Source organism: Coptis chinensis, chromosome 6 (genome assembly GCF_015680905.1).
Source record: "Coptis chinensis isolate HL-2020 chromosome 6, ASM1568090v1, whole genome shotgun sequence".
Classification (NCBI taxonomy): domain Eukaryota; kingdom Viridiplantae; phylum Streptophyta; class Magnoliopsida; order Ranunculales; family Ranunculaceae; genus Coptis; species Coptis chinensis.
Genome location: NC_141461.1, coordinates 94,135,376 through 94,156,052, shown reverse-complemented (window position 1 = coordinate 94,156,052; position 20,677 = coordinate 94,135,376). Strand labels below are relative to the sequence as shown.

General features: G+C 36.4%; 3 protein-coding genes across 9 annotated transcripts; 1 reads left to right on the top strand and 2 right to left on the bottom strand.

Moving 5' to 3' along the window:
* The first annotated feature begins 2,006 nt into the window (after nucleotides 1–2,006).
* Nucleotides 2,007–5,446, top strand: LOC147495591 (nucleoside diphosphate kinase 3-like). Of its 2 annotated transcripts, none has more exons than XM_086564202.1 (7): nucleotides 2,007–2,290; nucleotides 2,374–2,508; nucleotides 3,816–3,853; nucleotides 3,942–3,992; nucleotides 4,288–4,455; nucleotides 4,538–4,650; nucleotides 5,080–5,446. In XM_086564202.1, the coding sequence occupies exons 1-7, from the start codon at nucleotides 2,209–2,211 to the stop codon at nucleotides 5,201–5,203; spliced, it is 711 nt and encodes a 236-aa protein (XP_086420328.1). In that variant the 5' UTR covers nucleotides 2,007–2,208; the 3' UTR covers nucleotides 5,204–5,446. The 2 variants fall into 2 exon arrangements, with proteins under 2 accessions (XP_086420328.1, XP_086420329.1); XM_086564203.1 differs by having other exon boundaries at nucleotides 2,099–2,290; nucleotides 2,383–2,508.
* Nucleotides 5,447–9,499: 4,053 nt separating this feature from the next.
* On the bottom strand, nucleotides 9,500–10,882 carry LOC147495590 (uncharacterized). Of its 6 annotated transcripts, none has more exons than XM_086566760.1 (6): nucleotides 10,731–10,882; nucleotides 10,525–10,626; nucleotides 10,268–10,441; nucleotides 10,056–10,130; nucleotides 9,899–9,970; nucleotides 9,500–9,807 (listed from the first exon to the last, which is right to left on the bottom strand). In XM_086566760.1, exons 1-6 carry the CDS (start codon nucleotides 10,764–10,766, stop codon nucleotides 9,757–9,759), a joined length of 510 nt encoding a protein of 169 aa, XP_086422886.1. In that variant the 5' UTR covers nucleotides 10,767–10,882; the 3' UTR covers nucleotides 9,500–9,756. The 6 variants fall into 6 exon arrangements, with proteins under 6 accessions (XP_086422886.1, XP_086422882.1, XP_086422887.1 ...); XM_086566756.1 differs by having other exon boundaries at nucleotides 9,500–9,785; XM_086566761.1 differs by having other exon boundaries at nucleotides 9,899–9,967.
* Nucleotides 10,883–19,151: 8,269 nt separating this feature from the next.
* LOC147495589 (uncharacterized) lies at nucleotides 19,152–19,838 on the bottom strand. The gene has a single exon (XM_086568423.1). The coding sequence runs from the start codon at nucleotides 19,836–19,838 to the stop codon at nucleotides 19,152–19,154; it is 687 nt and encodes a 228-aa protein (XP_086424549.1).
* Between the last annotated feature and the right edge of the window lie 839 nt (nucleotides 19,839–20,677).

Below are 20,677 nucleotides of genomic sequence, written 5' to 3'. Positions count from 1 at the left end.
TTATTATTTTCGATTATAGGGTTTGGTCGTTTGGAAGGCGTTTAAGTGTCTAACCAAAAGAGATAGAGTTTAACAAAAAAAAACAGTCGGACAAAAAAGTTTAAGGAGCTTGGAAAGGCAGGCCCATGAAGGAACATACTTGGGCTTAGAGTTTGAGTTGGGCCATGTTAGTAGGCCTAATGTTATTTGGGCCATTTTTACGGTCATTTTCAGTGTTCATTGTATATCAGACAATCAAACAACAACCAAATCCAGTTCCTGGGAGTCAGATTTTTTTTACTCATGTTTTACTTAAAGCAGTCTACCACTATTGTTTTTTATTGACGTTACGTAGACCAACAGAGAAGAAAAAGCTAAAGCTTAGTTAATGCTCGTCTTGTTCCTTTCGCTAATAGAGAAGAAAAAACTAAAGCTCAAAGCAAAGCTGAAAAACAAGGAGCTTCCCGAGCCGCTACCATGTGCGTTAACTGTGGAGTTAGTATTAATTGGCATATAAACTCTGACTATCAGGATAGACCGCTCGAGTCACTCTCTTCAACTTGTAATATTTCTATTTTGAGAATTGGTTCACAGATCTTAGATACAAAAATGTCTACTCGTTGAATGGAACAATGCTTCCACAAATAAACAATACCATCTTTTTCCAGGGTTTAAAACATTTGAATTTTCATACCACTCGTCGACTTTTCTAACTAAGAGGTTCCTTAATGAGTGGTCTGAATTTCATAGCTGGATAAATGTGAATGCAGTGATGGATACTGTAAGTCTGTAACAGACATGAAGAATCCCTTCTTAGTGCATTTCTAATGGAGGGTGTAAACTATATAGAGTGTAAAGTTTATATTCCAAATGTCAAAAAACTATTTTCAATGGAGGTGGTATAAAGTAGATAATAGAATATTAGTTGATAGAGAATGTGAGAAATTTTTCATTTCGCTATCAATTAATAAATAGTTCGGAGAGACACTTTAACCAACGTCTGAACAAATAAAATTTCTGATATCACTTTAAATAACGTTCTTTTCTAATTTTTTAACTCGGACGTCATTTTAAATAACGTCCCAGTTAAATTAAAGAGACAATTACTTTAAATGACATCCCAGTTTAAAATCCAATTTTTTTAATACTTCTCATTTGGGGAGTATAAAGTGTGAATATTTATAGATTATACAAATAGTATACAATTAAAATTGTAAAATCTTAGGAACACCTACATTGGAGGTGTATTTTCCTCATGAGGTGGTGTATATGTATGTACTTATTCATTTTTATGTCGTTCTCTTGTGGAGAAAAAGCATGATTGTGGAGTGTTCTGCCAATCATTGGGGTATTTGAAGAATGGGAAGTTTGCTTGAGTTTTGTGGTTAAGATTGTAAGAAGTCAGTGGATTTTATATGTGGGCTTGCGGGACGAATGAGAAATCGACATTTGTCAGAAGTCATTACTCATTCTTAACCATAGTTTACCAAGCTAATCAGATTTAATGGGAAACAAATTATTCTAAAACCTACTCAGATTTTCAACTAAAATTTAGGAAAGAGAGAAAAAAAAGGCTGAATTTGGTGAATCCCCACTTCGCTCACAATAATCTTCTGGCGTCCAGTCCAGCTAGGGAACTTTAACTTGGCATGGCGAGGGCTTCCTGTGCAAGAATGTCGTTACCGTCCTTACAAGTTACATCTAGTCTTATTTTTTTGTTCATTTTTTTAAGGAAGAAAGAGAAAGGAGGGAAAGAACCACAACAATTCACGAAATTAAATGAATTCGAACCTTTTTTTCTCTCTGTTTCCTAAATTTTATCATTCAAAAATCACGGCAGATTTTAGAGTAAATAATTTCAAATCAAATCCGATTATTTTCCCCTTCGTCCCACAAACCCACATAGAATGTGTCCGCGTATAAAATTCACCGGTAAGAAATGGTTATTATTTGGTCCTACACGATTGGTCAATATAAAAAAGAATAGTAGACCTGCTTTAGTTAGATCCGTAGATCCGTTAGATTTAGAAGATCTTATGGCCAGGAAATCGAGTCCCAGAAACCCGACACTTTTACCAAACCCTATTTAATCACTCTCTCACTCTCAGTTTCTCATCATCACATCATCAGCTGAGAACCACATAAAACCGAACCTCCTTCTATCAGTCAGTCAATCAATCAAACCCAACTACTCCTTTTTTTCCTCACCAACACCGTTAAACAAAAAAAATGAGGTCACAGATCTACAGATCTGTTTCTAATTCCCTTAGATCTTTCATTTCTGCTTCCAAATCTTCACCTCTCTGTGCTGGTTCGTTTCTAAACTAGTTTCAATCCAATCTACATTTCTCAATAACAATTTATAATAATTGATTATTGTTATTGTGTATAAAGGGAGAGCAGTTGCCGCTGCAACAGCTACCTCATTCAGGGGAAAAGCACCTGCTGTCGCCTCGTTTTATGGAAGAACAGAGTCGAGGCATGTGCCCAACGGATGGCTCTCTGGACTGCTCGCCGTTCCTGCTGCAGGTATACATTTATATATATTTATTTATTTTGGGTGTTTCTATTGTTCCTCTAAGAGGATGAAAGGAGATGATGTATTGTTTAAAGTAAAAGGTCTGAGTAGGAATTTATACTGGTATTGAGTAGATGATGTTCTGGGCAAAATGAAGAGGGCCCCTGTCCTTGTTGGAGTTATAGCAATGTGACATTCGCAACCTCTTCAACATAAACTATATATCATATAAGTATAGTGGGTCGGAATAAAAGGCGTGGGATGCATTCTAAATTTGGATGATATTCTAGACTTCTCCCGACATTTATATACATTACTCCCTGAACTATGTAGTCATCTTTTCACTACCATTATTTCCTGCAGTGATCAAACCTTTCTACTGATCCTTTCATTTCATTTTTGGAATTTGTACACAGTCGATATGATTAACACATCTTATATTTGTCTTTTCAACTTGTGCATATTTAGCACTGAGCTCTCTTAGGTGCTATGCTTGATTTCTGAAATTTAACTTCTCATTTGGTCTCTTTTGAGTTCCATGATGTGCAATTAAGCCAATAATTAATTTCGGAGAGACATGTTAACAATTACAAATCCTTTTTACGTTTTTACTAAAAAATTCGTTTTTGGGTAAATTGAATTGCAATCTATACGCTACACCAGTTCATGTAACTAAAGTCTCTGTGCTTTTGATGAACTGATCAAATCATCTCACTTGGTTTCTTTCATTTGGATGATCTGTTATGAAATGGTTCACAATCAAAGTCATTTTAACCCCAACAGTTAATATTGGACTAGGAGCATTCATTGCTTTTTGTATCAGAAGCTGTTGCTAACTTGCTATCAATTAATACCTTCCATTTTTTTCGATTTCAAAATACTTAAGTCAATTGAACACAGCGATGAAGTATGAATTATATAATTAGATAGAAAATATATCGACTTTATATACTGAAAACAGTATTCTTATTTTTTGAGCTTTTAGCAGCCATAATTCTTTATCATAGTTGTTGTGCACTTGCCTAGGCTATGATCTAGTACCTAGGCTCAAAGCTAAGTTACATTGAACAGATAAATGTAGTGACTGACATGGCGAAATATAAAAAATTAAGGTATATTACATGCTTTGTGTCCGACACGGACACGTGGATAAGTAGATGACATGGATTACCTTCATAATATGTCGTGCCCATGTAACATAGCCTCAAACCCTGGCTAAAGTCTTGTCATTGTGATTTAAAAAAGCGAACTATGTGACTTAATTAGAAGCTCCTGTTTTGTTCATATCTGATTCTGAATTAATGGTCTATTCTTGTAGTTTACATGCTCCAGGAGCAGGATGTGTATGCTGCAGAGGTATGAACTACTCTAGATGAATCTTCTCTGGGCTGCAGACTTTTTGTTATACTGTTTGTTAACATCCAATTGCACTTCGTTTATTCAGATGGAACGCACTTTCATTGCAATTAAACCTGATGGAGTGCAGAGAGGTTTGGTAAGTCTCTAGATATATTTTATTTTGCAGACCGCCTAAGTCAGCAGACTGTATGCTCTAGCCACCTTTTCCAAAGGACTAGCCTGTTTCTCTTGGCTTGGATTTTGCATTTGAGTATGGCACATTATTAGAAATATCTCTTCTATCCCTCTCCATCAACCCAATTTGTTTTGTCGAACTCATCACTTGAAAACTTCTGAGTCTGTCCTTTCTTGGAGTCGATTATTGGGTTTCCCTTACTGCTTCTCTTTTCATTCTTGGACACATGTCTTAAACATTTTCATTTTTTGACCAGATTGCAGAAATTATGTCACGTTTTGAGCACAAAGGTTTTAAATTAGTGGCTGTTAAGCTGGTGGTTCCTAACAAGGAGTTCGCTGAGAAACATTACCACGATCTGAAGGAGAGGCCTTTCTTTAGCGGTCTCTGTGACTTCCTTAGCTCTGGACCTGTGCTTGCCATGGTTAGGATCACAAACATTCCCTTGCTTCATGACAAACTCTTCTCCTTTGCAAGTCTGAAGTTAAGTATTTAAATGTATATAGGTCTGGGAAGGCGAAGGAGTTATAAAATATGGGAGGAAACTTATTGGAGCTACAGACCCACAGAAATCAGAGCCAGGAACTATACGTGGTGATCTTGCGGTTGTGGTTGGGAGGTAGATAATTCTTACCTGAAGACAACTTTAGTTTTGTTCCCTTCATTTTATTTCCTTCATTTTAAGATTATTTTGGTAGAGTGGGTAATGGTAAGTGCAGTCAATAAAAAAGGAATGGGTGACTCGAGAGTCTCATACCCTGTCTCATACCCTGATGTTTTGTTGGGCTGTCTAGGTTTTTTTTAAGCATCCTTATTAGTTAATTGGAAACACGTCGGTCTTCTTAGCAGAGAAGACAATTTAGGTTCTGCTTCGTGCATATTACTTTTTCAGTCTGGAAGTACTGGCCTGTACTTCAAAAGTTAATAATTGTTGCATTCCCAATTTGCTTTGTGTTCAGAAAGTTTAACAGAAAAACTCATTGGTAGTTCCCAAAGTATTTGGGACTGTACATAGTGTGCATGGTTATAACACGCCTTTCGAATGCAGAAATATCATACATGGGAGTGATGGTCCTGAAACTGCCAAGGACGAAATCAATCTGTGGTTCAAACCAGAAGAGCTAGTTACTTACCAAAGCAATTCAGAGAAATGGGTTTACGGTCTCAACTGATAATTTATGTTTCTTCTATTTCTTTCCCTTTTCCTTATTTTCTTTTGGCTGACATAAGTTCATAGGTGGAAGACGAATTTGCTTCCACCTCGGCAATCTGGCTATTCAGATCTCAGCTTCAAGTGAGGAGACAAATAAGCATTGCGTCATCCAACAATAAATATCAAGATAATAATCGATTTGTTGAGGCGTTTGAGTCTCAATTGTACTGTTTATAATGTCTAAATCATTATATTTTGGGCAGTCTGATATTTTAATTTTGGTTGCATGGCCAGAAGAGCATCTCCAATAGGGGGTATAGAGTAATTATTGAAAAAAAAATAGGGGGCATAGAGTTACACTTCCACATTGGATTTTACAACTCCTATACTCTAATGTATATAGTATATATAAAGATATTCACACTAGATAACAATGGGATATAATATCACAAATATGGAAGTTTAAAACACGGGCTCACTTGAAGTGATGTCAAGTGATGTCCGAGTAAAAGTTAAAGAGGGGAGATACACTTGTACAATGTACATATTAGAAATTAGTATATTACTAAACTCGTGGTTTACGAACTTGTATTTGTATCATGGTGGATAATTTGTCTATTAGTTATTATATACGGTTTGCATCTCCCATTGGAAGGGTATTTATAAGATTGGAGGCCTAAAAATCATGCCAATGTATTTTTTTCACAGATTACCAAAAAGAAAAAAAAATGTGTTTTTTCTTAAAATTTGTAAAACTATTTTTTGACATGGGAAAACGACAAACCTGGTTTTATTGAACTATTAAGAACCTCTTTGCATTCTTCAAGGCACGAAAGTGCTTTGTGACTTATGGTCTCGGTGCTCCTTTGAAGTGGGGTAGTCTAGTGGATTACTGGATTTATTACCATTTCATCTAGTGTAGTAAAGGCGTTAATGCACACGTAAGGGGCAACACTATTTTGTGCCTTGATATGAATTATCACTGATTTACTTAGCCAAATTTTAAAATTAATTGTATGTGATTATAAACATAAAACTATTGTAGTCATTTAAAAGAAAATTTTTATCTCTTAATACAAATCTAGTTCAACTTTAATAAACTAAAATAATGAACCGATCGAATTGAGCCAAATGAGTTCTTCATAAAATAGAACACGTGATTCAAATTTTAGAATCCCGTAAAACTTTATTTAAAATTTAATTTATTTTTGTGTCTTCTCTCAATCAATACAACTTAACAAAAACTAGTCAAAATTAAATTTAAAGTGTACTCCACAATGAAACTTACTAAATTTGTACAATTTCTTATATCATACAACAATTGGATCGAGGGTAAAATGTGTCAATGATAGCAAAATTGTAAAAAAAAAAAAAAACTGTAAAAGTTGATAAAAGTAGCGCGCTCTTTGTCTTGGCTTCGACAAAAGGCACAAAAAACGCACGCCCTATGTTACCTCTCGCGCCTTGGTCAAGGCGAGACACTAAAGTGCGTCTAGGTGCGCGCCTATTTGCACCTTGACTACACTGTTTTCATCAAATCCTGATTTTTGGTACATTGAGAATACAAAAGTTGCGGAGTGAACAGTCTCAATTTCTGAACATTGGATTACGGTGCCATGCCCAGATTATAATTAAATATGCAAGCAAGCATGATATAACACCATAGTTCTAAGAAGGTACTTGCATGATATAACACCATAGTTCTAAGAAGGTACTTGCAAAGACAATTGAGCATCCAGTACCTCGACCTGGACAATTTATCACTTTGAGCTAACTTGCAACTTATGGCAAAAATGTCATCTCATTGAGTGTATATTGGCGCCAAGCGAATGTCTATAGTGTGACATTGAGTATATTTTTACCCGCGAAGACAAAGTTCTTTTACGGTTTACCTACGTGTTATTACCCAATAAGCATTACCACGATCTGAAGGAGAGAACTTTCTTTAGTTATCTCTGTGACGTCCTTAGCTCCGGCACTGTGTGTCTGCTGGGCTGGGTTAACTGGTTAGAATCACAAACAGTTCCTCGCTTAAGTCTTGTCTAGATTCTCAATTATTTAACTGTACACAGTCTAGGAACTTGGAAGGCGAAGGAGTTACATAATATGGCAGGAAACTTATTTGGAGCTACAGACCCACAGAATCAGAGCCAGGAACTAGAGTTATATAATATCACAGGAAACTTATTGGAGCTACAGAGCCACAGAATCAGAGCCAGAACTATTCGTGGTGATCTTGCTCTTGTGATTGGGAGGTAGAACAGTAGAAGTATTCGGGTTGTACATAGTTGGTATTGTTCAAACTTGGCTATAGACCCACTGCAGAAGGAGAGAACTTTTTTTAGTTACCTCTGTGACGTCCTTAGCTACGGACGACCCTTCTGATATAAAGATCTTGATACGAGAAGCCAAATTCAGTATTTCTTCATCTCCAGCATCAAAACCAGTACAGTCCCTAACGTCAAGTAATACTAGTTCTTTGCAACCATCCAATATCACCATGACACTATTATGGGAAATACTACTACCTCTTAGTTTCAAGTACTTGATTGATGGCAGGAGTTCAACAATTGCGGATGCTTCTTCCTCGTATATGTAACCGTTGGTACTAAGTGCGAGAAAATTCTTGCAGTGATGACTGATTCCAATTAAGATTGCCCTAAAATAATCGTCAAAAGGACCCAACACCAGAACCTCCAAACTTCTCAACATACTGAAAAGTTTCATGAAGGCTTTTTCATCTCCCTGAAGAAAGCGTCGAGACCTATGCCAATAACAACTCATGTGAATATGAAACATTTGACAACTCAACTAAAGATATATCAACAACACAAAGTGAGACTTCAGAGTAACTTCAAGAAGTCTTCGACCCAATCTTTCATAAACCAAAAAGGACAACAAGCTTTGTTGCAATCCCACATCTACGAGAAATAGCAACTTTTACCATATATCATTTGGATCTATGAACAAGAGTAACAAGTCAAGATCTCTTGTTTCAATCGACAAGGGATCCATTATATCATCCGGAAGCAACACGTTTTCGTCTACTATGCACTTGGTGGATACAATATAATCAGGTAGTAGAGACTTAAAATCAAGGTTTTTCCAGAACTGGGGATGAAGAGAAGCTTTGTACCATGACTTGCAAACAAGAGGCAGACAATCTGTGTGCATATCTTCCCATTTCCTTACATCAACACTCATTATGTCCCTAAGCTCCTTACTTCACTCTACTTCTTTCAAATGTGAGTAACGCATTAGTTTTGGCTAGTTATATACTAAGATGACCTCTGGAATTTAGAAAGCCAAGAACTCTTATGAGTCTTCTCACATTGGAAATCAACTAACCACGTTTATGTTTGAATATCTGAACCAAGATACTGTTGCATTCTTCTTCTATGCAGGTAGAGTTAAGGTTGGAATTTGAGCCGAGGGCTCGGAGCTCGGCTTGGGCTTGGCTCATTTAAGCTCGGCTCGAGCTCGCTCGTTTACTATATGAGCCGAGCTCGAGCTCAAATTAAAGCTCATGTAACAAATGAGTTTGATGAAGCTCGGCTCGTTTAGCTCAAATAGCATATTTATAGTGTAAAAAAACCGAGGGCTCGGAGCTCGGCTTGGGCTTGGCTCGTTTAAGCTCGGCTCGAGCTCACTCGTTTAATATATGAGCCGAGCTCGAGCTCAATTTAAAACTCGTGTAATTAGCGAGCCGAGCTTGAGCAAGGTAAAACTCGGCTTGTTTAGCTCGAATTCCACTCTTAGGGAGAGTACACACTGAAATGACTCAGGGCTTGGCTAGGCGTGTGCATTGATTACGATATTATGAAATGACTCAAATAGTCAAATGACTGAAATCTACTATCTATTAGCTGAGTAATACTATACACACCAACAGTTTTACCAACAAACAACACTAACTGACGTGGTTACCCCAATTTCTGCTGACTAGGATTTCCACTAACAAAACAAAGCCTAAATAATTTTTGCCTCCGCTCTGTTTCTGAGTACTCCTGTTTCATTTCCAATTTTATTTTCCCTCCACCCATCGTGATTTCCACTAACAGGCAAAAAAAAACATGAAACTCTTAAATAAGAAGATTAGAGAGGGATATACAAATTCATCAAAATAACACCAAAATTAACTCAACTTTGGCACCAGTAGCTAATAGCCTAACACAATAGACACCAGTAGCTAACACAAAACAAACACCAATTTGCCATCAACCTACATGTAATCCATTTACAATCCACTGGTTCAAAACTTCGGAGACACCAAGAGTGGTTCAAACTATTGCAGTCTAACACCAAAAGAGCTAACACAAAACAAACACCAATTTTCCATCAACCTACAAGTAATCCATTTACAATCCACTAGTTCAAAACTTCAGAGACACCAAGAGTGGTTCAAACTATTGCACCAGTAGCTAATGCAACTGTCTTAGTTCCCTTGATGAGTCTTTATTGAGAAAAACGTTTAGCTTTTTAGATTGGATTTCATTACTAGTATGAAACATAGATGGTGGTGTACAAGCACCGAACTGACGAACTAGGTGGTGAGATCCAAGATGTCCATGATCACTTAACTGTTGAGGTGTGAAGTGCCCCTGCTTCCGATACGTTAAAAAATTGAAATAAGTGAACCAGTTAACAAATTAGAACAAATAAAAAAAATTACAAATAAATAAGTACACAAAAAATGTATGTGTGTTTATCAAACCATGAGTAGTGAATGAAATTCTCCAAATCTTGGTTGGTTGAGCATCAATGAACCTAAAGGATTGCATTGCTCCTATTCCAAACATTAGGTCAATAAAAAAATATAAAATAATAATACCTACAGAAACACTAGATAAGAAGATAACAACATTGCATACCATATTTTGAAAATTTTGTTGTATGTTATATATGTTGGAGTCATATATCGAGCCATTTAGATCTGGCAGTACACTCTGGAACACAAACGAAAAATTATGTATAAGAAATCACAAAGCATCAATCAATTATTAGCTTAGGAAAACATAAAATAACATCTACTCACATAATGCTTTAAGAAAGAAGTTACTACATACTATATACACAAACATACCTTTTTATGTATAGTTTTCTGAATTCCTTCAGCGAAACTTGGTTGAGCAGAATTTTTCATGTTAAAGCCTCGCATCTTCTGCGGTTGTATTGTATTGCAAATATTGTTAAACTCTTGGAGTGTATTTGGTTGTTCAAAAATAGGTTCTGTAATCCAATGTTGCGTTGCATAACCCTGCAACCAAACAAGTCAATTCAAATATTTAAGTGGCAACCCACAATGAAGAAGCTAAACAAATTAACCATCTCTTGATTTACCTTTGAGGTTATGCTCTCTTGTATTGTCAGATGATCATATGCAGGGGCATTGCTTGCATTAAGCATATTTCTCCCTTCCTCAAAATTTAACGAGTGAAAATCCTAGAAAAAAGTAAAGTAACAATAAGTTTTTAGCTTTGGAAAAAAAAAATCATCTATAAAGTAAGAGAACTATGAAATAAAACAGGACGAGTGAACACTACTACCTTCTTTGCATTTTCCTTGCTAGGTGAAGTCTTCATACTCTTTTTCCCTTTGTTTAGTCTCTGAACAATTTTTTCGAGATTAGTTTGTTTCCTTTTAAATGGTCCTCGCCCCTTGCACCGAACAGCCAAAAGGAGTAAGAATATTTTGACCATCTCCATATCTTTGGTGAAACGGTGTTCTTCTTCAAAACAGCTTAGCTCCCACAAGCACCATTATCATGACTAAACTTCTCTTTTAAAAGTATGTACATGCACCATCAATTCCTTATACTTGTCTTCACAATCTACTACCATATCCATAACCTCTTCAAAAGCATAACACAATTCATCAAAACGACGTGATTCAGTTTGGTGGACCGCTCAGAATAACTAATCTTAATTTTGGTGTGTCTCCGCTTTGATATTTTTATTCCACCTTCGTTAAGATGTACTTATTTGGTACTTGGTAAATCTTCTTGTGTAGTAAAACCATAATAGAATGTCTACATACTATCCCCTTAAATTGAAACAACCGACAATTGCAATCAACTTCTTTGAGATCCCCATTAAACCTAACCTTAAATGTGGCTCTGCTGGGCTAGCTCCAAATGGTACATCTTCATTTACTTCGTATTCTTCATCTTCCTTACACATAGATAAATCACAACAAATTTTCCCTCTCAACTCTTCTTGGAACTCTAGAAATTTTGTCATCGTATAAGCACCTTGAAATTGCTTCTCCATATCATAGGACTTATACAAGGGAGCCTCGATTTAAAAGAATTAAAATCTGCTTGATTTTCTTTTTCCACCTTACTTCGCAAAGCATTTTCATATTGTCCAACAAACTGCGTGAGAGTAGTTTTTGAATTAACATAGCCATCAAAGAAGGCATTCATGCTCTCGCCGTTGTGTGGTTGACATTCCAGCCCAAAAGTCGTCTTTCACTAATCACGGGCAACGATCTCTTTTCCTTGTACAACCCTCCTAACCATTCATTGCTTTCGAGATCGTGACTTTAAAATGAATCCGCACCAGTTTTCTTCAAATTCTTCTTTTGTTAAAGAATCATAGACTGCAACTTGCATACAAAATTTGATTGATTCATACTCATTATATCCTCTCAATTTTTCGGGCAATTTTTTCATGATATGCCACAAGCACCACCGATGTCGCGCATTAGGAAAAACAATAGCTATGGCGTTTTGCATTGCTCTATCTTGATCTGTAATTATTGCACTTGGAGGACATCCATGCATACATACTAGCCAAGATTTAAATAGCCATTCATATGTCTTGGTATCTTCCCTTGAGATAAGACCACAACCTAACAACACTGATTGACCATGGTGGTTCACCCCCACGAAAAGAGCGAATGGCATGTCGTACTTGTTTGTTAAGTACGTTGCATCAAATGTAATAACATCGCCAAACTCTTTGCAAGCTGCCCTACACCTACCATCTGCCCAAAACACATTCCTCAATCGACCTTCATCGTCTAAATCCATCGTGTGAAAAAACTCAGAATTCTCAATTTGCATTTTTAAAAAGTAACTGTGCATAGCATTAGCATCTCCTTCTCCAAGTTGCAAACGACGAAACTTTTCAACATGATTTCTACAGTCTTTCTCTAAATATGACAAGTTCTCATGACCTTTTGCTTAAAAAACAAATGAATTGATACTCTTATTCAGACGGATGCCGGATTCGTCATTGGTTTCAAGCCTTCTCTTCACTTTTGGTGTAAGTTTCCTATTGCATCTATAAAACCTGGATTTGCTCGGACTTAAACCATGGTTATGTCCAAGTATTGCAGAGGTTATTATCCACTTTCCATCAAGGCGAAGAGTTGCTGTAATTCTAGCTTTACAATCTGTTTTTGATATTGGACGCATATTAACTAGACTTTTTGATGTGCGCTGAACCTTTCCTTCACGCGAACAAACTATAGTCAAATACTTCACATCCCCATTATCATCTTTGGTGCTGCTTCTTTTTCAAATACCAAATCCCAACTCTTTTCCGTATCTTGTATAAAATTCAAGAAGGTCATTAACGGAGCTAAACGACATTCCCACTGCAGGCTTCTCAATTGTGAGTTCTACATTAATTGTTTTATCCACTTCATTCCCTTCAATTTCTCCCATCACCTCTTTATTTGAAAAATTATCTGGTACTTCTTCCATTGTTGTTCTAACGGCACCAAAAAATGAACGAACACTACACTGGAAAATAAAAAATGAAAAACAATTTTAGAAAAGGTGCTACAAAATAATGGTGAAAACAAATTTTGTGTGTTTTTAAAACTAAGTAGAATGGAGATGAAAGTTAAGAGGAAAAAAAATGAACATGAACATAGCACACTCATCTATAAGAGAAATAAAAAATTATAAACTGACCTAGAATTTTTGGCTGGAGAAAATAGTATTCTTGGAGAAAATTTTACTGTCGTTAATCATACTTTGTTGGAGCTAGAGGGAAAATAAAACGCAGTGGAGGGAAAATGAAATTCGGAGTGAATAGAGAGGAAAATTACTTGGCTTTGTTTTGTTGTTAGTGGAAATCCTAGTCAGCGAAAATTAGGTAACCCACGTCATTTAGTGTTGTTTGTTGGTAAAACTGTTGGTGTGTATAGTATTACTCCTATTCGCTCTACTAAAGTTCTGTCCTTTCCTGTCCTCTCAATAAGCCACGTCAGAAAATCAGTTATTCTAAACATTCGCTCCCCAAATAGTCCAAAGAAAGTCGTCTCTTCGCTAACGTTGTGTGTACTCCCGCCTATTCGCGCTCTCTTTTGTGTGCAGTTTTTTTTATTTTAATCCGCAGCAACTACTTACAGTTACCAAACTTCCCATTTCTTTTTTCATATCTTCGTACGCATGAACAGTTTTGGTTCGACAAAGAAGAAGGGGAAGCCAAGTATGTTATTAAGTAGTGGCATTTTCAATTCAATTTTTACAAATAAATTTACTCCATCGCTGCCTATACTTTCCTATTATTGTCTACAGTTCTTAATACAAACAACAATACAAATGATGAAATGAGAACAATTTTATTTTCAAACATTTTTCTTTGTTTTCACTTTTAAAATCGTCCTCATTCTCAATAGTTTCCAGATAATCGATTAATTTTATCTTCGCTGCTATTACTTGCATTGAGTTTTTCGTCTACTCCACACAACATTTGATCTTTGCAAAATGGATTTTCATTTTTGAGGGATGATTACTTATCAAGTAATCTCTGCGTTTGTCGCCCCTATTTCCTTATCTTTTCCTTGTTCTCCTAATAGAATATTTTTTTTTTCTTTTATTTATACAGTTATAAATTTCACTTTTTCACGAAATCGATTGAGGTATTGTGAATTACGTTTTCTGCCCACAACGGTAACCATGAACGTTCCACATGAAACTAATTTGGTTGCGGTGCAATACTTAGAGCATCTCTAGGTAGTGGTAGTATACTCTTCAAATTTGAAGAATCTGGTTGCAAATTTTGACCAACTCTAGGTGGTCGCAAATTCCATTAGCAAAAAACAACTCACGCGATATTACCACTGGCGCGCAACAGTTAGAGTGTCGCATGTGCAATTCCAAAACAACCCACGCGACATTAAGAGTGGCACGCAACCATTCCAAAAGTTTTTTAAAAAAAAACCCACGCTACAGTACCACTGGCGCGTGGTGCTGGTCAGAGTAAAAAAAAAAAAAATTGTGGGCAACATTTGCAATGACATGTGACATTACCAATGTCGCTCTGCATCCACATCCAAATTGCCAAATTTGCGAACAAGAATGCGAACAAGCAGGTGATGTGACCGAATTTGAGGCCACCTAGAGATGGAATTCCGAGAAATTTCAAAGTTTTTCTTCAAATTTGAAGAATGCGACCGAATTTGAAGCCACCTAGAGATGCTCTTAGATAACTTATTATGACTTTTGTAAACTTTTTGCCCATTGAAATTTGAAAGGTTCGAAACAATTTCACATGTTTTGCATCAGATTGACTTATATGCAATAAGCTAAAATGATATCTTAGGGTATGAATCAATGGAATGGATAAGTTGAGCCGCTTCCAAGCATTGTCCTTCTATCCAAACTTATTGCATTTTGTTTTTTCAAAGGTCGGTATGCATACGTTGTCTTACCATTAATTGTGTTTCGAACAAGTTGACACAACTAAGAGGTAGCCTCCCTTTCTAAAAGTACACTTTGAAATTTTCTCATTCAAATTTGCTATTCAGTTATAACGTTTAAATTTTTAAGTAGGTGTAATTGTTTGTTTCAAATTTTGAGTATATTTTTAAATATTTTGGATCCTTTCCCTTCATTTCCTCTGAGAAAGGTATACCATCCTCCCCTCTCTATTTACTTTTTAATTTATTCACTCTTTTCTTAAATTACAGTTTCACATTCTCTTTGTTTCCTTTCGGTGAAATGCTAATAAGTATTGCGAATGATTTTCTTTTTCTTCACCATCCATGTCGAGTTGCAGATTGAAGAGATTCTTTTGAAATCATTGGAGTTCCCTGCAAATACAATGTACTCCATTGGTCTTTTTCCCATCATTTGATTTCTTCGCAGAATGGTAAACGCCCCCTTTCGCCCTCTCAGTTTACTTTTTAATTATTTACTAAATGAAATTTATTAGTTACAAATTTATTGGCTTTATGTTCACTTCTTTCTCCTTAATTCTTACTCAATATTTCTAATTTCTCACACTATACTCATACTACAATATATTGATTTGCTTTAGTCTATACTCTGACTTCTTGTCTCTTTACAATGGTGGTTTCCTTATTTCTATAGTACTTGAGTTCATTTTTTTCATTATGTTCTAACCACTTCAGTGCATTTTTTTTTCTGCTTTGTTCTATCGTCAGTTTATCATTCAATATTTGTGTGTTCAATATTTGTTTCGAACACGATTGCTTCAAGCAACAATGGTCTCTTCTTTATGGGAGGAGGCTAGGAAGTCAAGATTCCTTCGAAAAAATATATTTGGGCGAGACTCAACAAAAGGAAGATTAATTTAGTGCTCAATCAGTTTTTGAGGAAATGCACCATGCCAAGTTTCCCAAGTTCTAATAACTCAGTGCCTGCAGTTTGCGTATATTCTCATACCATTGTTCATGTGGATGGTACATCTACAATGACCACAACTATGTCAAACATTGCACCTCAATCGTGTTGCGATTTTAAAATGGAGATAAATCACAATGATTGACAACACGCAGTCCACATGCAAGCTAGCACTTTTGGAAACAACCAAGCTAATGATGTCAGTGGATATTCACAGAGTGGTGAAAGTACCTCAGGTTTGGAGAACGTTATTTATTTATTTATTTTTTGATATTTTTCCTTTTCAAACTTATTTTTGAGAGAAACGTTGTATTTAGCTAACATGGAAATCACTATTATTTTTATATTGATTATTACTTATAAGTCATATCTTGGAAACACGCTATTTGGGATCACCTAATTAAATATGTTGTCATTGTGGAGCATTCACTTGGTATGTAGAAAAGAATGATAAGGGAAAGACTACGGGAACCATGCCACCTGGATTTTTGGATGAGCTATTCGAATGTGATGGAGGTAGGACACAAGATTTCAGAAAAAACATTCGCGCTTACAATATGATATTTGCTTTCACATTGATGGGTGGGAAGGTTGATAGGAAGATAAATAATGGGCGGGGAGCATGTACCTTTTGGATTAAAGGTCTGAATTATCAAGCTTGGCACGACATGTTACTGCCTAACAAAGGATATAAACCCAAGTTTGCACAGTTATGCATGGTACACACAGACTAGATTCACTCAATCAAGATGAGAGGGATGACACCTTAAATCCTGAAATTGTTGTGGAAGGACTTATAAAGGTATTAGATGACAATAATCATCTTGCTCAAACAATTAGAATGGCTCAATATTGGTTTCAACAGACTGCCTTCTTAGATGTTAGTTTGTGAATTATTGGAAGTCGTCGAAGAAATGGTAGGCAATAAAAATGTCTAACTTCATCTGAGGTTTATAAAGCATTGTATGGTGGGTATTGGGTTAGAAAGCATTGATGGTCGAGATATCATTGCAGATAGAAAGGATACTGGATTGAAAAGAATCAATATTTTGTGTCCAAGTTAACATTTTATGGCTATGCAATATCCACAGTTGTTTTCTTACGGGGAAAATGGTTTTATAGTTAGCATCCCTTATCGTGATATCCGATGAAAGACTTTTAAACGTAAAAGGTCAGCATAAGAGAGTTCTATGCCTATATAGGACTCAATAAAGTTTTAGTGAAGCAGGTTAGACGTTAATTTGTAGAAGTCGTTTGTTCAAACAATATGTGGTTGATGCTTATGCACGAGTTCAGAGATAATCAATCGAAGCTCAAAGCAGAGTTGTACAGTGGATTGATGGATGCAATTGTTACATAAGCCACTACACCTGCCGCCATTGGAAAAATAGTTGTCTTACCTTCAACATTTACAGGTGGCCGGCCGTATACGATACATAATTATCAAGATGCCATTGCCATTTGTAGATGGGCAGGCACACCGGATCTTTTTATTACGTTTACTTGCAACCCAAATTGGTGTTAAATGAAAGAAGGTTTGGAACATATCAGCGACCAAAAATCAGAAGATAGGCTTGACGTTGTTACACATGTTCGCAAGATGAAACTGGATGCACTTATGATCGACTTAAAGTAGGGAAGGCGCTTTGATCGAATTATTGCAGGTATCACATACTTTATATTATATATTTCGTACAATTGCATTTTAATATTTTAAGAAAAATGTATTAACACCGTTCAATTTGTTTTCCTTCAACAATCCTGTTGTTTATTCTTCGAAAGAAGGGAATTCAACATGCACACATTCTATTGTTTATTCTTCGTGGTGATAAACCAACTACTATTACTACCTGATAAAAGAAACCATCCAGTTGGATTTGAATGCATCGTTCAGTTCATGGCACATAAGCCATGTGGATTATTGAAGAGAGGTGGACCTGCAGAATACAAGGAACATGTTCTAAGCATTACCCGAATTTTTTTTGCAACGAAACTAGTTTTGGAAAGTCATCAGTTATAAGAATGTGTGGATATGCACTTCGCGTTTACTAAGATTGCTTCTAGAAATGCTTTGAAAGCTTCCATAAGATTGTGAGCACCACATGACTATTCCGAGATCATTGTTCATCGTTGAAATGAAACAACTCTAATGGAAGTTTTTTAGGACTGGCTCGATATATGATTAGTCGTCATTCTTCTTCTTTTTTGCAATTGTTTGTCAAGGTTCGGGGTGTTCCTGGGTGTGTCTATATCTTAAGTTTCTTAATTAAGAAAAAATACACGTTTTTTTGCTCGGTAAACACGAAAAACACACTTAAGTTGCTTCCATGCGTCTTATTTTTTGTGGAATTTATTTGTTCATGCATGGTTGGAAGGTTATTAAGTAATCTACTTCGGAGTTTGGATTTGCTTTTAGTTTTTCTCTGACAGTTTGACTGTTTATTTAAAACTAAAAAAAATTTAGTTGAATTCATTCTGCGATAATGAAGTCATTTACATTCTTCCGAAAAAACCATTTAGTAGTTGAACTTTTAATTAGCATAATGGATTGAACTAGACAGTCATAGAATCATCTCAAGAAAAACCCTTAATCTACTCAATAGTCTCATCTGATTCTGTGATGAGGGTGGATCTGTTATATGGTTAACCATTTAGGTTTTATATTTTTTGTTGATTAATAGCAATAGATCAACCCAGCCATTTATAACTTTTAAAGTTTCAAACCGGGGAATCCAAATCCCAAAGCCAATTAGAAATAGCATAATACTTGGTACATGGTACTATGGTAGGCGAATTCTAAAGTGCATTATTTAGACTATTTTTTGGGAGAAATATAACTATATATTTTTTGCATGTATATATCTGTAGAGTGGTTTCCAATTTGTTTATCAAAAATAATGAAAATAAAATAAGGGTACCCTAAAATTAAATCAATTGCATAGGGTAATGTTGTAGTTCCCGTGCAACACACGGGTATATATGCTAGTCTATATACTAAAGCAGAGACTTCTAATGGAGAATTTTCTCTCTCTTATGTGGCACTCTAATATGAGAGTTAGTTTTTTTAATCTTCTATGTGATATATTTTTTTTCCGATAATACCTTATATATTAATAATCAACCTCTAAACCACAACAGAGATAATATTGTTTGTCAGGATACACTGTGGTAGCTGACCCATTTGCTGCTGATGGTAAGCCTATTTCGCCAGCAAGTGTGCCTCTCCATTATATCTCCTGCTAATCCACTTAAATTTACAAAATGCAAAAGAAGAGCTTAAGTTAACTACATAGTCTCTCAAACTCTCATACATCTATGAGCAAGCATGGCTATTAAGTGCCTTCATAACCTCTGAGCAGTCCCCTTATACAAAAACAACATTCCACCCAAAAGCAAGAGCAAGCCCTATTGCCACCTCAGCAGCCACCATCTCAGCTTCCTCTGCTGACCTGGCTTGGAACCTTCTGATTCCTGCCCATACTACTCTACCTTCAAAATCCCAAGCAATTGTTCCAACTGCTGCCCCTCCTGTAGTAACCTGGAAAGAGGCATCAAGCCTAATGTTAATACAGACATTAAGAATAATAGGAAACATAGAATCAAAGTTAGATTGATCAAATGGAAACTCAGGAGGGTTAGAAGTTTCATTCTGTAGGTTGCTTGCTGCAAGTCCAGTATAACACTTGTAAGCCTCCACCTCACTTCTTCTGATAGTTCTTTCTCTATTTGGAAGTCTTTGTTCGAACTTTGCTTCATTTCTTGTTTTCCAAATGTTGTATAGCAGATAGCAAGCTTGAACCCCAGCTTGGGATATGTGTTGGCTCTTGTTATTGCTCCAACTTAAGAATTTAGTAACCCATTCTTTGGCATTATTCCTGCCCTGACTCTCCATTCTCAGACCCAAGCCCGAGGAGAACCACAAAGTTCTAGACCATTCATAGTCAAAGAACAGATGGCTATCAGTCTCTAAACTCTTGAAGCATAAGGGGCAAGAGAACTCCCCCAACATCTTCCTAGAAGCCAACCTATTCTCTATTGGTAAAGCATACATGTACACTTTCCAAAGGAACATATGGATATTGGCTGGCAATCTAGCTTCCAGAGGAGCTTAACAGTATGGGAGTTAAAGCTGGAACTCTGCCCTACAACAGTATCCTTAGATAGATACTTGTAGGCAGATTTCACTGTGAATCTTCAAGTCTTATTCTCACTCCAAACCATCCTGTCCTTTCCAAGGCCCAAAGGTCTGATCATAACCTCCTTGATTCTTGCAGCTAGAAAAGGAGGGAAGAAGGCTGTAAGCTTAGCCTCATCCTATCTAGTCCTATCCTCATGAAACAAGTCAGCCACATGGAGATCTTCAAGCCTGGGATCTTCCATTCCTAATTCTCTTAGAGTCTTAGGTTTCCCATTACAGACCACCCAAGGGTCATCCAAGATGGATGTGGAGGTACCACTATGAATCCCCCAGACCAACCCCCCACTAATGAGGTTGGAAGTTCTATGTATGCCTTTCCAAAAGAAGGAGGCATACCCAGGTGGTTTACAAATATCCCCAATCTAGTTTTTTCCATATATGTTGGCAAGGGTTTTTGTTCATATAGAGTTTATATCAGTAGCAGCTTTCCAAGGAAGCTTGGCTAACATAGCTAAATTCATATCTCTCATCTTCCTGAACCCCAATCCTCCTTCAGACTTGGGTTTACATAAGTTGCCCCACCCAATGGTGTGGACACTTTTTGAATCTTCAGCACCATGCCAAAAGAAATCTCTACATGCTTTGTCTATTTTGTTACATGTAGACATAAGAAGCATATAGGTGAACATAGCATATAAAGGGGTGGCTTGTACCACAGACTGGATCAGAGTATCCCTACCAGCCTGAGATAG